Source organism: Trachurus japonicus, chromosome 9, assembly GCF_045865225.1.
Source record: "Trachurus japonicus isolate A0001 chromosome 9, Traja_1.0".
NCBI lineage: Eukaryota > Metazoa > Chordata > Actinopteri > Carangiformes > Carangidae > Trachurus > Trachurus japonicus.
Window position 1 is genome coordinate 34,156,422 of NC_140915.1, and position 12,227 is coordinate 34,168,648.

At 42.9% G+C, this 12,227-nt stretch overlaps 2 protein-coding genes across 2 annotated transcripts; one reads left to right on the top strand and one right to left on the bottom strand.

Annotated features, from left to right (window-relative positions):
* Positions 1-542: 542 nt before the first annotated feature.
* On the bottom strand, positions 543-5,856 carry ccdc157 (coiled-coil domain containing 157). Its single transcript, XM_085787592.1, has 10 exons — positions 5,501-5,856; positions 4,498-4,648; positions 3,683-4,385; positions 3,030-3,107; positions 2,748-2,917; positions 2,477-2,653; positions 1,564-1,732; positions 1,284-1,423; positions 1,098-1,171; positions 543-959 (listed from the first exon to the last, which is right to left on the bottom strand). The coding sequence occupies exons 1-10, from the start codon at positions 5,746-5,748 to the stop codon at positions 707-709; spliced, it is 2,163 nt and encodes a 720-aa protein (XP_085643718.1). The 5' UTR covers positions 5,749-5,856; the 3' UTR covers positions 543-706.
* Positions 5,857-5,882: 26 nt separating this feature from the next.
* sf3a1 (splicing factor 3a, subunit 1) lies at positions 5,883-11,398 on the top strand. Its single transcript, XM_085787593.1, has 16 exons — positions 5,883-5,919; positions 6,040-6,118; positions 6,789-6,898; positions 7,014-7,218; positions 7,335-7,586; positions 7,672-7,746; positions 7,845-7,995; positions 8,098-8,294; positions 8,795-8,912; positions 9,007-9,314; positions 9,443-9,691; positions 9,785-9,992; positions 10,109-10,263; positions 10,679-10,780; positions 10,873-10,944; positions 11,046-11,398. Exons 2-16 carry the CDS (start codon positions 6,071-6,073, stop codon positions 11,145-11,147), a joined length of 2,352 nt encoding a protein of 783 aa, XP_085643719.1. The 5' UTR covers positions 5,883-5,919; positions 6,040-6,070; the 3' UTR covers positions 11,148-11,398.
* Positions 11,399-12,227: the final 829 nt, after the last annotated feature.

Sequence of the window (12,227 nt, forward strand, 5' to 3'; positions counted from 1 at the left end):
AAAACATCATGATTAATATATATTATATATTAATACCCTACATTTGTAATATATTTTCTGTCACTACTATCATAATAAACCTAATTTCAATACCAATAATGAATTCCCAGTCATATGGTCAGCTGCATTAGGTGAGCCTTGGGTTGTTTTTTAAAAGTTCATTTGTTTTGTGAGTGAGATATATGAGGAGGTGAAGAGAACCCGGACATTATTGAACAACATATAACAGAGTGTTTGAGTAGATTAATTCTGGGAGTTGGAAGTCAGGTAACCAGAGCTGGCATTTCTGGTGTAATGGTTATGTATGTCTCTAGTCTTCAATAACTGGTTAAAAAAATATTCAGGTGTCTGATTAAATATGATGTTTCTAAAAGAAGATCAGGATGTCGTAGCTGAGTTTAACTTCAACTAACCAGGAAAGTCGGGAGTGCATATCAGCTGAGCAGTGAAGTGCCAGTCTAGCAGCTCTGTTTTGAACCAGTTGCAATTTCTGTATTTCTTTCTTAGCTGCAGACCATATAACAGAACAGTATTGCAGAAATGTGTAATGTGTACACAATGAGAATGTAAAAGTAGCATGTTATAAATCGACAATAAGACACCATGGTATGTAGAAAATAATCGTTTTTTATTTACCAAAATTCCTTACACAAAGCTGTGTTCTCTAAGACTGCAAAACTGTCCAGGCATAAATGCCCTCAGGGTTTCATTTTCTCCTCTTATTCAGGCCTCTGGGGTGCGAAAGGAGAAACGCACTGCGTGTTTCTGAGTAGCTTTTAGCAGCAGCGGAGCGTGGAGTGTTGAGGTGGAGCGTTTGAAGGTGAATTTGTAGGGACAAGGGGGAGGCAGCGGCAGCGGACACACGATCCTCTGACTCGGCTGACTCCCGACCACTTTCCCCTGCTCTTGCGTCCTTCTCTCTGTTACTGTACCCCAGCCGTGCTGCACTGCTGCTCTGCCTGAGGAACAAAGAAGCCAGCACAAGAAAGCAACGATGGAAACACAGTATTATGATGATTAATCATTTATAAAATGGGTGCTTAGTGCTGCTTGTGGCAGATTGCAGCATTTGAACTAAAAGAGGAGAGAGTTCTTACAGAGGGCTGTTTTGCATCATTGTCAAGTGATTTTGTTGTGTTTCCACTGGTGTGGTCTGCAGGGCCCAGGCTTCCTGATGATATAAAGTTTAGTTTAATACACTCATAATCCCACATCCACAAAACCAATATTTGTAGTATATTAGTTCATATTGTGTAACATAAAAAAATCCAAATCCAGCCTACCCTTGCAGCATTATGTCGTGCTCTGTCTTTCAGTTTCTCAAGGCTGGTGTGTAGAGTGGCATTTTCCTGCTCCAGAACTTTTATACGAATGCTATTTGCCTGCAGTTGTTGCTCCATATCCAAAAGCACATTTCCTGTACCTTGTAAAGATGCAAAGAACAATATGTTGGCATTCAAAGTTACTCTAGGAAGCAGGCAGGTGGCTAATAAATAGCTGAATACAAGAGTCACACTCGACTTTTCCTATATACATAGACAAATATTGAGTGACTATGCCTACTCTGTGGCTGGGCCCGAGCCAAGGGGCTGAGCTCTGGGAACGCCACCAACAGCCTCTCCCTTTCCTTTAGAGCCTGCACGTATTCCTTCAGCTCAGCCACACTGTTCTTGAGATGGCCTGTGTTTGTTTCTAGAGTCTCCTTCTCCTTTTGAAGCTCTAAACGCATGTCCTGTTGTGGGGGGAAAAAAAGACATATAATCATGAGCATAAAGGGACATTGTGTAACTTCTCCTGTTATCTATTCACGAAAATCGATTATTTGGTTCAAAAGTCTGTTTTTCATTAACCAGTAATCCCCCCATCAACAAACTGAAGTGTTCCTTTCAGCTCTGAATTAGCCGTTCATATCATTCATATCTACATGGAGCGGGTAAGCTCGGTGCTGGCTGCCATGTGGTGTCGCCATGTTTTTACGTTCAGTGGCAGCGTGACGGTAGGAAACCACGGAAACTTAGCGGAGACACCGGAGCTGTCGGCTCAGGTCGAGGTGGCGTCTGTGAAAAGTCACCGTGGTAACGCAGTGAGGAGGAATGGAGCGTTACACTGATGCTGCATTCACCTGCAGTCGGGCAGACGGCCGTCAGTAACAACCAAGATGTCATTTTAGTCACAGAAGTCCAGAGAAAGCCGGTAAAACGTGGGTCAGGTAAACAATACGACATCACCATGACAACATATTGTCACGTGTATTGTTTTGCCTCGTGCTGACGGACCACTTGTTTACATAGAGGCTTGTTTATGCGGCTGTCGTCCGCCTGCCGTCTGCCCAATTTCACGTGAATGCAGCATGCAAAATATGATTGAGTTGCTTGCGATATACAACCACAACGCTAGATGGGAGTAATTCCTACACAATGTACCTTTAAAGCGTTTATTATGTGTATGATTATGGGTAAAGGCTCCAGTATTATACCTGCTGTTGAGCATGCTGAGCCTGCAGTTGCTCCTTCTCTTCTGACATCTGTTGCAGCTTATTGTGAAGCTCGATCTGTCTCTCCTCTCTCTCTCCTAACTGCATCTGTAGCTCTTCGCACTCTTCGTCGAGAGCATTCACTCTCTCCAGCAAAGACTTCTGCTTCTCCTGCATTGACTGAATGCACAACAAATGAAAAAAAAGAAAAGAAAAAGGCTAAAATTTCTCTGGATGAAAAAAAAAAAGATCCAGTGTTTTCCGGGACACTGACCTCCTGCTGACGACAAGCGCTGTGGTACTTGGCCTTCTCCTTATCCAGGAGGACTTGAGTTTCAGAGGTTTCTCTCTCTAGTTGCTGGATCCTTTGTTGCAGTTTACAGCAGGCCTCTTCCTCTAACTGCAAGGCCTCCACTTTTTCCTGCAGCGACTGCTTTTCACATTCTACCACAAAATATAACGATCCATCATACAGCATACCAGGTTATTTCTGTGTGTAATTTATTACATACAATTCTGTAAAGCATTTGTAGCATGATGGTGGATTAAATCTTACCAAGTGTTTGTAATGTAGCTTGCTGCACTTCTACTTTCTCCTTTAGTCTGGAATTACTCTCCTCCAAAGACAAAGACTCTGTTTCAGAAAAAACAAAGATAGAGATACTGAGCTGTTAGCATCCTGGGTCAGAGATGATGCAACCTCCTGTCAATCATGTCAAATCTGGAATATACCATTAATTTGATAGGGTTTTTTGGTTAGGGTAACAGGGTTGACATAAAATCAGGGGACACCGATAAATTGGTAAATATTTATAATAATTAATATATATTATTACCAAAAACACTGTTTTACAATAAGATCATACTTAAAACAATGTGTAAATGTAAACATTTTAACATTTTCCCAACATTTTACAAATTAAAAGTCCTGTTGACGTACAACAACAGTGAGGGACAGGCCAAAAACCTCACCCTCATCAGCATAAAGTCATTTTAATTATTTGAAATGATATCTAATTGACTTTAATTTGATGTTATAGTAAGGAGAGAAGTCATGGTAATGTTTATATTTTTAAATTACATATTAATTTGTTGTTATCATCATTTTTATGACTGATTACTTCTTGGGGACGCAAAAGGCACCGATTTCAGTAACTGTGATCTCAGTGAGTTCCCATCCCATCATATTCATCAGTGAGTTTACTGCACCTCTCTTGAGTTGATGTTGCTCCTCCAGTAGCCTCTGCTCTGTTTCTTTCATGGACCTCTGTGCCCTGTGCAGTGAAAACTCCAGCTGGATAATGGTAGCCTGGTGTTTTTCCATTTCTTTCTTGAAGTCTTTTCGTGCTTTTTCCAGCTGAGACCTGAATCTGTCCCTCTCCGTCTCTGCCGCCGCCAGTCTGTCTTTAAGCGGACGTACTGTACCGCGTACATCCTGTAAATGTTTAGCCAGCCGGCGCATGTCCCTGAGCTGCTCGTTGGCCCACTGAGCGACGTCCCCCGCTGTCATTTGTCCCAGCTCCAGAGTGTCCTCCACGGCAGCTGAGAGTGGCTGCAGAGAGGAGGGCAGCCCCTCGCTATGAAACAGCTCCACCAAAGCATCTCCCGTCTTTCTCAAAGCAGACTGCACTCGATGACAGGCGTCACAGGGAACGAGGGACGATTGGATTGTCTGACAGCCTACGGTCTGGCTGTCGGCTTCAGGATGCCACAGGGTGTTGTGGGTGTTGTGGGTGGGACCGGTGGATGTGTGATTCTGTGGCGAAACTGTAAAGGAGCTTGTTGAAGACCAGGTAGACAGGTAGCTGTCACTCCTTGAGCTCATTTGGTGGTAAACAGATGAAACTGTCTCTGTCTCATCGTGGTCCGATGTCTTTGGGTTTGTGACTTTCCTAATGTCTTTGAACGTCCCCTAAAAACAGGAGAAAGTGGTGAAAAACATTAAGATCAATCCGTTCTCTGTTGACATTCTGGCATTCCTTGAATTTATTTTTATCTTAACTTAAATTAAGCTCTAGGACTACCTTGAAGTTGGCAAACTGTACAAAATTACTCCAGTAGTTTCTGACAACAAGACCAACTGACAGACATCCTTTCTGCTGAGGCTGCTCTCTCTTCTGGCAGCTCTGCAGTTGCTCAATATGAGCGTTGAAGCTTTGTAGAAGAAGCAGCAATCTTGGTTAAGGAGAGAAGGAGAAAGAATGAATCATCATCATCATCATCATCATCATCATCATCATCATCATCATCATCATCATCACCTTGAGATCCTGACCTTGAGATCACACACAGAAGAACCACTTTTAGCCATAATGTTTTATCTATAAAAGGTGGGCAAATCTGGAATAACCTCCCAGTCACAATTAGGGAGAGCAGCACTTTTACCATGTTCAAGGGGAAACTAAAAGCATGGTTACAAGCAAACCAGACATGTGACCACCTGTAACCTGTATAACAACTGCCGGGGCACCATTTGAGTTTATATTTTTCAGTTAATTGTACACAATGTTTTTTGTGTACATAATTTTGGTTCTAGTAGTACTTACATAATTACAATTATGTATTACATTTCGTGCAATATCTACACACTTCTGCTTGTGCAACTGCGTGTAATGGGCATCATGCAAAACAACCTGGTACTTTAAACTGATGTGCACTGCCACTGTAGGGCCTTGTGCAAATACTATCTAGCACTTACATTATGGTATGGGCATCGTGCAATACAACCTGGTACCTATGCATTCCTGCACTTTAACCCAGTACTTATGTGCTTTATTCCCCATAAACTCTTATGGTCCCCCCATGGAACGTGTTTGTCAATATGTTTTACATTGTCATAGTCGTCTTGTTGTCCTTTTGTTGTCTACATGTATAGCCTATTGCCATTGAACTGTTTTTATGTTTATGGGACTCCAGATGGAAATTATCACATTTACATGTTTTATGTCCATTAATGTGCACTGTCCCATGATCCAAATAAACAAATAAAGTAAAGTTCTAATCATCATCAACAGCACTGCATTTTACCTGTCAATCATGAGCTCCAGTAAAACAATGTGAGAGTGTTGGTTGAATGCATCCTCCCCATCCACAAAGTCATACTGCCCCAGCAGAGCCACCATGTCCAGATTGCAGGAGGGTTTATCAGGGAACTTCCAGGAAGGGAAGCGGACCGGTCCGGTTCTGGAGAACACGTCCACTATCGCACCTTGAAGGTCGACCAGGTCTCTCCGGAGGCTTTCGATACAGTCCTGACGACCCAGCAGCTCACTCATGTCTGCCACATACGGTCTACCACCACACAGCAATGAGGGAGACTGGGTGCAGCTTGTTGACGTCGAGTCTCCTTGGCAACCTCCGCAAAAGAACTACAAGTTCCATGATGCATTGCGGGCTTGTTTCCGGAAGTAATACACCTCCATTGGGGTCAACGACAGCGCGACGCAGTGAGTGCCCGACCACAGCGAATTTAGGATTAAAAGTTTATCAGAGACCGCGTTTTGAAAATCCTACAGTGTTACAATAGTAACTTCAATACACACTATCTTGTTGTTTGGCGTTTGCAGGTAACTTCCTGCGTTACAGAAAACCGCAGCCATGCCGCCTGGGCCTGTTCAGATAGTTCAACCGGAGCCCAACAATAAGGTAACGACGCCGCTCAACTTAGCTAATGTTAGCATTGTAGCTAACTACGGCGATATCAACAACTGACTACTTACACCTTGTGTTTGAATAGTTTATTTGAATGTGGGTTATAGATTACGTAATGTCTATGTGGACTGACCACCCCACGGTATAAAGTTTGTCATTAGCATAGGCTACTCACATACGTTAACCAAACACTAGGGAGCCATTAGCCTTTTGGACCGTGGTTAACTTTACGCAGCGGAGCAGCAGCGCTTTTGGTTTGCTTGTGAAAATGATTAAAAGTGTACACTCTTGAAAACTGGGTAATAATATTTCTTTCCAATGGTTACCATTGATGAAATTTAAATGCAATCGTTTCCTTGTACCACAGATAGACCGTAGTTTCCCGTTCATTTCTTTATCTAGGTCACCAATGAGTTCTCCAATGATGCTGCTTCATAGTCATTTTCACCTCTGTTGTGTAGGGGCATAACGGCACAGTACATGAAAAACAGGCATGAATAGCAGTCATTGTGGTGAGCTGACTTGTTGAGGGAGCTAAAGCTAATATGTAGTAATCTGATGTTTTATAACAAGGTCATACCAGTGCTCTACACGCAGTGCTAATGTAGTCAACTTTATGATGAAGTGTGAATCTTGTGATGTAAACTGGGAATTTTGTCAACAGAATGAAGGACCAGTGGAGGAAACCCCAGCCACTAAGCCCATTGTCGGCATCATATATCCACCTCCTGAGGTCCGAAACATCGTTGACAAGACAGCCAGCTTTGTGGCCAGGTTGGTTACTGCACATTTCTCCAATCATGTAATCCCACTGTTACATATAGCCTAATGTCTTAATCTCAGATGGATTTTATGCCAATTATACATCTAAATTCTTGTCATTTCACAGGAATGGACCTGAGTTTGAAGCAAGAATCCGTCAAAATGAGATCAACAATCCCAAATTTAACTTCCTCAACCCCAATGACCCCTACCATGCCTACTACCGTCACAAAGTCAATGAATTTAAGGAGGGCAAAGCACAGGAACCATCTGCAGCTGTGCCCAAGGTTATGCAGCAGGCAATGCAGCAGGCCCAGCAGCTTCCCCAAAAGGTAAGACATAGTATTTCATATCAATCAGCTGCTTCTCTTCTCGTTTTTTTTTTTTTGATTACAACTGTTACTACAGTATTTGATTATAACGACTAATCTGTCATGGTTTTCCATAGGTGCAGGTGATTCAGGAGACAGTGGTGCCCAAAGAGCCACCTCCTGAGTTTGAGTTCATTGCAGATCCCCCTTCTATCTCAGCATTTGACCTGGATGTGGTCAAGCTCACTGCCCAGTTCGTTGCTCGCAATGGCCGGCAATTTCTCACTCAGCTCATGCAGAAAGAACAGAGGAACTACCAGTTTGACTTTCTGCGACCACAGCACAGCCTTTTCAACTACTTCACCAAACTGGTTGAGCAATACACTAAGGTGACCTGACAAATTGTGCCTTTGACATTATCATTACCCTTTTGTTTGTGTGGCGACGCTAAACTGTGTCCATCTTCACCTTTAGATTCTGATCCCTCCCAAAGGCCTACTCACCAAGCTGAAGAAAGAGGCTGAGAATCCAAGAGAGGTTATGGACCAGGTAATCTGTCTGCTTCTCTAATGTTTCTGTATGTTCTCAGTAATTATTTAATAGCATGTTGCCGATGTTGATCAGCTGTCCCGCTGCTCCACCATCAGGTTAGATACCGTGTCGAGTGGGCGAAGTTCCAGGAGCGTGAGAGGAAGAAGGAGGAGGAGGAACGAGAGAAGGAACGGGTGGCGTATGCCCAAATCGACTGGCATGATTTTGTAGTGGTTGAGACTGTTGATTTCCAGCCCAACGAACAAGGTAATGTAACCACAGTAATTCTCAACTTAAAACACACAGAACTCCCTAAATGTCAATGCCATTAATGTGTTTCTATTGGTGTCTCTGCCCCCCCCCCCCCAGGTCACTTCCCACCACCCACCACACCAGAGGAGCTTGGTGCTCGCATCCTGATCCAGGAGCGCTACGAGAAGTATGGAGAGAGCGAGGAGGTGGAGATGGAGGTGGAGAGTGAGGATGAAGACGATGAACGGGAGGATCGGAACGATGGCCATCCCTCACAACCTGATCAAGACACACAAGTGCAAGATATGGATGAGGTAAGAAATGATGAGAGAATTCATGACCACAGTTATGCACCGATTGATTGTACAGGGTTCCTAGTACGCAAGTATGGAAAAGTATGGAATTTGATTTTATACATGTCCAGGTCTGGAAAAGTATGGAAAATGGAAACTATTTATCTTAATACTTATCTGGGTTTGGTCTTATCTGAATTCATTTGGGTTAATTATTTTGTATGCGCTATTGTACCTAGCTACAATCTCCTGGAATTATTTGGTGACATAATGGAATACAAATTCAGAATAATGAAAACAAATGATTAATTGCATAATTTATTTACATGATACACATCTAAATACTCAAAAGTCACAAATTATTTGAATGTTTTTACAGAGAAGTCTGGAAATTAGGGTCTGGGAAAAAGTATGGAATTTTGAAATTCCAAATGTGTAGGAACCCTGATTGTAGGTTGATAAAAAATAAATAAATAATGAATTTATGTTAAACACTGTTCTTTTCCTCCTGAATTCACCAGGGATCTGATGACGATGATGACCATATGAAGGCTCCACTGCCACCAGACAACCCGATGCCACCCCCACTGCCCCCAACTCCAGACCAAGTTATTATTCGCAAAGACTACGACCCCAAAGGTAACTCATGCTTCTTTAGATAAGGCGACACACCGAGTAAGACGTTAGTAACATGTACAACATGTGCTGATCCAATGCTGTCTTTGCCTCCCAGCTTCCAAGCCTCAGCCACAACTTGCACCTACTGACGAGTACCTCATCTCACCAATTACTGGTGAAAAGATCCCAGCCAGCAAGATGCAAGAGCACATGCGTATTGGTCTGCTGGATCCACGCTGGCTGGAGCAAAGAGACCGCATAATCAAAGAGAGGCAGACGGAGGATGAAGTCTATGCTCCGGGATTGGATATCGAGAGCAGCTTGAAACAGCTGGCCGAGAGGCGTACCGATATCTTCGGTGTGGAAGAGACGGCCATCGGTAAGAAGATTGGTGAAGAAGAAATCCAGAAGCCAGAGGAGAAGGTGAGAACAGTCATCATCAGAATCTTTGAGATGAATGAAGTCGAGTCATCGCAGCAGTGTTTACAATCAGCTTGTTTCTTTAAGTTTGTGTTTTGGCCGTAACGTTTGCGTTCGTCCTCCCATCCCAGGTTACATGGGATGGCCACTCTGGAAGCATGGCTCGTACGCAGCAGGCAGCACAGGCCAACATCACGCTGCAAGAGCAGATCGAAGCAATCCACAAGGCCAAAGGGCTGGTGGGAGAGGATGATACCAAGGAGAAAATCGGCCCAAGCAAGCCAAGTGAAATCCATCACCAGCCTCCCATGCCCTCCTCTGCACCTAGTATGCCTAAACCCAGTCCTCCTATCACTTCCGTGCCTCGTCCACCCTCTTCTGTGAGTAACTGTCTTTTTAGAATGATAGTTCATCCTGAATACATCCTCTTTGTACGTATGCATCACATAATCCACTAATGTGCTGGTCAACAGATGGCCCCTCCAGTCCGTACCACCCTGTTGTCTGCTGTACCTGTGATTCCAAGACCGCCCGTGGCTCCGGTGGTGCGCCTTGCCCCAGGACAAGTCATAGCACCAATGCCTCCTATGATTTCTGCTCCCCGCATCAATGTGGTCCCCATGCCACAATCAGCACCCCACATCATGGCCCCGAGACCACCGCCCATGGTTGTTCCAGCTGGTAAGGGAAAGGTTTCCATACATCACTCACTGACATTTAAATATAAATATGCATTCCCTAGGAAATAAATCCGGCAAATCAATTATGATTTTTAAATTCATATCTTCTTCTCCCAGCATTTGTCCCAGCTCCTCCAGTACCACAGCCGCCAAGCTCTGCTCCTGCACCACCTTCCCACCCACCCCCACCTCATGAGGACGAGCCAGTCAGCAAGAAGATGAAGTCAGAGGACAGCCTCATTCCAGAGGAGGAGTTCCTTCGTAGAAATAAGGTTTGTAAGAGCAATGTAATATGTCAGTGTTTTTTTTTCTCTCTCTCTCTAAAGGTTAGTGGTGCAATTTATGATCTGCACGTTTCAAAATAAAGGATTCATACTTTCATTCTCAGCCAAATATTTTTACAGGTTCCTTAAATATAAAGACAAAGGAATACAACAACAAAATAGATGTTATGGATGGTTTTGGATTAGTTTTTATGAGATGTGTATGTGAGCACATGAATGACCTGGGCCTTTGTGTGTGAGATGGCTAACTAATGCAATGTCCTTATTTTCCATTGATAAGGTAACCTCTATCAGTATGGGCCTTTAGCAGTACTAGATATGGTCAAAATGCTCATTGGGACTGTAACATCAACTGTCTTGCTGCAATATGCTCTTTTTTAATCAGATTTATTTTCCTCTCTAGGGTCCCGTGGCAGTTAAAGTGCAGGTTCCCAACATGCAGGACAAGACTGAATGGAAGCTGAACGGCCAAGTGCTGAATTTCACCGTCCCACTCACAGACCAGGTATGCAGATGCTGGCCTAACGTTTCTCTCTTTAAAGTGATTGTGTGCACATACTGTACTCTCATGGGCGTGCAAATCCGATGTCTCCACAGGTGTCTGTTATTAAAGTCAAAATCCATGAAGCAACAGGCATGCCAGCGGGAAAACAGAAGCTACAGTATGAGGTAACCTTTTCTTTTCGGCTTGTATGGACTTGTGATGTCTCATCTACATAAATCTAAATGACAGATGATGTTCATTTTGTTGTGTTTTTGTTACTTCTCAGGGCATTTTCATCAAGGATTCCAACTCACTGGCTTATTACAACATGAACAATGGTTCAATCATTCACTTGGCACTGAAGGAAAGAGGTGGAAGAAAGAAGTGAGCCATGCAGCAAGAAGAAAAAGATTGTCTTGGGGTTGTTTTGTCGCTCAGTACTGTCATGTCATTTTAGTTAATTGATCATCATATTATATTGTACTTTTTCATGCAATTGTGTATTAAGTGCATGTTCTTAAATGTTAACCGTGTTACTCAGAATGCTAAAAGAATTATACGCCAACCCTTGATTTGTTCATGATGATATACAGCATTTGGTAACTGTAGAGCCCTACAACGTTCACCCATTTAAATAAAGGAATCAAACATTTAAGTGTGCTTTTGTGGTTTCATGTATAAGATTAGAAACTGGATAATGTATTTAAACACAACACAAGATGGGTTAATGCAATCCACTGTCTTCACAAACTAGTAAGTGTACTAGGGTCACTAGGTGACCTCAATACTTAACCATGGTATTGGCTTTGTGGAGGACAATTTAGATGGATTCTTGCAGGGTTCCCACGTGTCCTGGAAAACACATGGAAAAATTAGAAAAAGTCAAATGTCCTTAGGTGCCCTGGAAAATTATTTATCACATCGTGACATCACCCACCAGAGCTCTATTTGACTTTTTCACACCCCACTGAGGATTTCTTTTCCAAACAAGTGCCTAGCGAGAAAACTAGAGACTTTGAGTTGATAGTGATTCCAGTATAGGCTTTATGCACAGCTCCACTACTTCCTGAACTTAAACAAGCTCCTTTATTTCCTGTTTTACATTTGGACAAACTGATTAATCCATGTGTGTCTGACCATTGATTACTGAGGTCAGAGTCAGACACACCTGGATTAATCAGTTTGTCCAAATGTAAGACAGGAAATAAAGGAGCTTGTTTAAGTTCAGGAAGTAGAGGAGGTGTGCATAGCTATCCCTGTCCTGTCTCTTTTGCTGAGTGACAGATTGAGGAGCAGCAGAGAGCTGTAGTTAAAAAGCAAAAAACGTTCTATAATAAATTTGTCATAGTTTCTAAGCATGTAAGATATTATTTCATAGATAAGTTAGAACCATAGACTGCACATCTTTAAATCAGACTTCTGGGGGTGAGAGAGGAATAGAAACAATCATGTACAAAATAAGGTACGG

What these genes read in the sequence shown, in the direction of transcription:
- ccdc157 (XM_085787592.1), bottom strand. Translation starts at nt 5,748, where the DNA reads ATGAGTGAGCTGCTGGGTCGTCAGGACTGTATCGAAAGCCTCCGGAGA. An exon ending in TACAGTTTGCCAACTTCAAG is followed by an intron (nt 4,386 to 4,497) that starts GTAGTCCTAGAG and finishes TCCTGTTTTTAG; the next exon opens with GGGACGTTCAAAGACATTAG. An exon ending in GCAACATCAACTCAAGAGAG is followed by an intron (nt 3,108 to 3,682) that starts GTGCAGTAAACT and finishes TTTCTGAAACAG; the next exon opens with AGTCTTTGTCTTTGGAGGAG.
- sf3a1 (XM_085787593.1), top strand. Translation starts at nt 6,071, where the DNA reads ATGCCGCCTGGGCCTGTTCAGATAGTTCAACCGGAGCCCAACAATAAG. An exon ending in ACAGCCAGCTTTGTGGCCAG is followed by an intron (nt 6,899 to 7,013) that starts GTTGGTTACTGC and finishes GTCATTTCACAG; the next exon opens with GAATGGACCTGAGTTTGAAG. An exon ending in CCGTCCCACTCACAGACCAG is followed by an intron (nt 10,781 to 10,872) that starts GTATGCAGATGC and finishes ATGTCTCCACAG; the next exon opens with GTGTCTGTTATTAAAGTCAA.